Source organism: Aptenodytes forsteri, unplaced genomic scaffold (assembly GCF_000699145.1).
Source record: "Aptenodytes forsteri isolate BGI_AS27 unplaced genomic scaffold, ASM69914v1 Scaffold68, whole genome shotgun sequence".
Classification (NCBI taxonomy): domain Eukaryota; kingdom Metazoa; phylum Chordata; class Aves; order Sphenisciformes; family Spheniscidae; genus Aptenodytes; species Aptenodytes forsteri.
This window is the reverse complement of record NW_008795382.1, coordinates 1,922,441-1,925,653: the sequence shown is the minus strand read 5'-3', so window position 1 is coordinate 1,925,653 and position 3,213 is coordinate 1,922,441. Positions and strand designations below refer to the sequence as shown.

General features: G+C 59.0%; 1 protein-coding gene across 1 annotated transcript in view; it reads right to left on the bottom strand.

Moving 5' to 3' along the window:
• KCNT1 (potassium sodium-activated channel subfamily T member 1) overlaps nt 1–3,213 on the bottom strand; it is a 34,148-nt gene that overhangs the window by 6,037 nt on the left and 24,898 nt on the right. Inside the window, 1 exon segment of the mRNA XM_009280656.1 lies at nt 1,419–1,481. Coding sequence (XP_009278931.1) covers nt 1,419–1,481 — 63 coding nt within the window.

Here is a 3,213-nt window from a genome sequence, read left to right as displayed (position 1 = left end):
CAGCCCCCAGCCGGTCCTTCAAGGTGCTGGAGAGCTTTGGCCATCCCAGTGCTCAGCCTTACAGCGAGGCGGGGACAGGGGGTGGCAATGCTGGGGCGCGGGTGGCACACAGACCCTGGGACCCGACGGGAGACACGGGGGTTTGCCATGATGGGGGGAGGCGGGGAAGGGCCCTGGCTCGCGGCAGGTTTCCCTGTTCCATGGAAGCACCTTTTCCTGACCCCCATGCAGCCGAGCCAGGCACTGCTAAACCCACCAAGTATATTGCCATATCGTCCCCTGCGGCACAGCGGCAGGGCTCAGCCCAGCAGCACCCTCCAGCAATTTTTTTGGGGGTGTGGGGGGGAGCCAGCGCTGAGCTCCAGCTCCCACCCCCACGCAGCCCCCGGCAGCGATGCCACTACATCGGGTGTTCACCCGTGGGGTCTCCTGGCTTAGCAGGGAGTGAATTGATGGTGCTGGGCCCCTCTGCGGCAGGACACGGGCTCTCACTCATACCAGTTGGGGTCTGAGCTCTGCCCAGCACCCGCCGGCCAGTTGGCAATATACTCTGCTGGCGTGGGGCTTCCATGAGCCCCAGCTGGGGCTGCTTCTCTGATGAAGGACACAGTTCATAGGAAAATGCCAACTTTTCACCTTAAGTGTGGGCTAGTGAAGCCTAAAATACAGCTAGGTCGGGCTATTGCTAATCTCTAGGCTGCTGCAGTTAAAAAGGGGCCTTTCCAGCGCACTTTACACCCCTGCGTAAAGGTGTAAATGGTGCAATAACCCTGCAGCTCCCGCAGACGCCAACAAGGTGCCCCTGGGCATCTGCAGCACGGGCGGCACTTGCGGCTGCTACTGCTGCTGCCTCGCGCCGAGCCCAGCACCTCCCCGGTTAGAAAACAGGGTCTGCTAACGCTGGAGAGCTGTCCGGTAACACCAACCAAGGACTGCCAAGGGCTTTCCAAGTGCTGCCTTGCCCCTGAGCTGCGGCTGACCCACGTGCAGCTAAGAGGCGAAGGGGCTGGTGCAGGAGCTCCAGCATGACCTTGCAGCACACACCAGCAGCTCCGCTGCGCTCGGCCTCCTGCAAATCCCCTCCTCGAGTTGCCACTGGCTTTACAGACCAAAACCAACTTGCAAAGCAAAGGAGGGAGGTTTGGTTTTTTTAACAACAGGGCTGTGATTTCCCTGTAAGAATTCAGCTAGAAAAGGGTCCCTTAGGTTTTTATCTCCATGACCTTACAGAGCCCTGCATTTGCACCACGGTCGCAGCACGGTCTTTTGTTTTCCAACGCCACCCAACAAATTAGTGCTTGAAAGGCTCGGGTATCTAAGGTGAAAACCGGCAAGGGTGTGGATTGGGCTTAGCTGCATGATCTTGTTGTACGCTGCACGCCGTGAGTCACGCGGGACTCCCAGGGAAAGGGAATTACCTTGCAAATATCCCAGGTTTACCCGATTCATCACATCACTGGCTGTTAAATTTGCTACATCCTCTACAGAACATACAGGGAAAGGCACAGACATAAACAGAGAGAGAGAGAGAGGTCAGCAAGCCATGGTTCGGCAAATATCAGAGACGAGCTCCTGCACTGCAGCAATAAAATGAGCAAAAGAAAAAGGAAAGGGGGAGAAGGCAGAGCAACGTGTTCTTCTAAAACGCCATGGGTGTCCAGACACTGACGGTGACGCATGGTGACAACACACTGTCCCGGGCACAGCCGGCTACAGACGTGCTGCAGGGGCCAGGGAGCTGCTGGCCCCCCCGCTGTGCCCAATGCCCCAGTCCCAGCCAGGCTTTGCCCTCTCGCCCTGACAGGAGACGGGTCCTGCACCCCCCCCCCCGCTGCTCCTTCGCTTGCTGGAGCTCCCCCGGTTTGTTACAGCCAAAATTTGCCGGATCGGCCAGGTGAAGGATGCAAACTGACGCTAACCCAGCCAACGGTGCCCCGAGCATCCCAGCGGGGCTGGTTGCAGTGCAGCCCCTCGAGATCCTCAACCGAGGCCGTTCAGGCAGGGAAACTGCTTCTGCCTTAACATCTGCCTGCGCTTGCAGGGCATGCCACGCCGTGCCCGGCCCTCAGCGGCACACACTGCGGCAGCTCTTGCTTTGGGTGCGCGAGCTGTGCTGCAGGTGCACCCTGTTTCCCAGCTTCCCACAGCCGGCAGCTGTGTAAAACAGCTTTTTTTAAGGCAGAGAATGCCATCAGCCGTGCTCCGGACTCTGCAACAGAGCTGCAGGGAGCTGGAATTCCCCCCACAAAAAGCAGCAGAAACTTCTGGGACTAGTAATGTAGGAAAAAAAGAGAGGGAGGGATGCACCACTGCAGGCCCTCGCGTGCCCTGTGCCCCCTCTGCCCTGCCACAAGCCGGCTCTCCTGCCGCCCTCCCCGGGGAGGCTGACCGATGCCCACAGCCAGCCCGTTTGCCCTCCGCTCCAAACCCTCTCCTGCGCTGCATTTCTTTACGTTTTCTCCTCCCCTTTCACGTGCCTAAAGGGCTGCGAGGGAGAAGCCAAGACGGGAGAGGAGAAATCCACACACACCCCCCCACCTCCTGAAATTGGCTCCGGTCCCGGCCGGGGCGCGGTGCCAACGTGCGTGCGGGCAGGGGCCAGCACGGAGCGGACGGACGCTCTTCGAGGATGGAGCAAACAGGCAGCAGCACAGGATGGCTTAAAAGAAAGAAAGGAGAAAAAAAAAACCAAAAAACCAAACCAAACAAACCAAGGAAGCTGTGGGCTACAGACTTTGTCGTAACCAAGGGGTGGGGAATCGTCCGGGGGGGACACACAGACGCCGACGGGCAGGTGAGAAGCTTCACGAGAAATGCGGCTGCACAGAGGGACCCTGAGCGCTGCGGACGCCCTGGGGCCGCGCGGGCTCATCACGGCCAGAGACACTAGTTTCACACGCAATGAAGCAAACCACTCAGCCCTGTAGCTACCGAAATGTTTTCCGTGGAAGAGTTTTACGAAGGATTAAAGTCTATAACAAAAGGGATTCGCGCCAGCTGACGGGGCTTCACCTCTCCCTGCTGCACTAGGGGGGCTCTCGGGCAGAAGGGTTTTGCTGACTTGGAGTCAGTGTGTCCTGAACCACCGTTTCTGCGTGGCCAGAAAGCCGGGGGGCAAGTGGGGCATCACGCCTGAAGGCTGCACCGCGGCGCTCGATCCAGCTGCAGGCAGAAGGGAGAGAGTTATTCTGCCGCTGCCAACTTCTGCCTGGA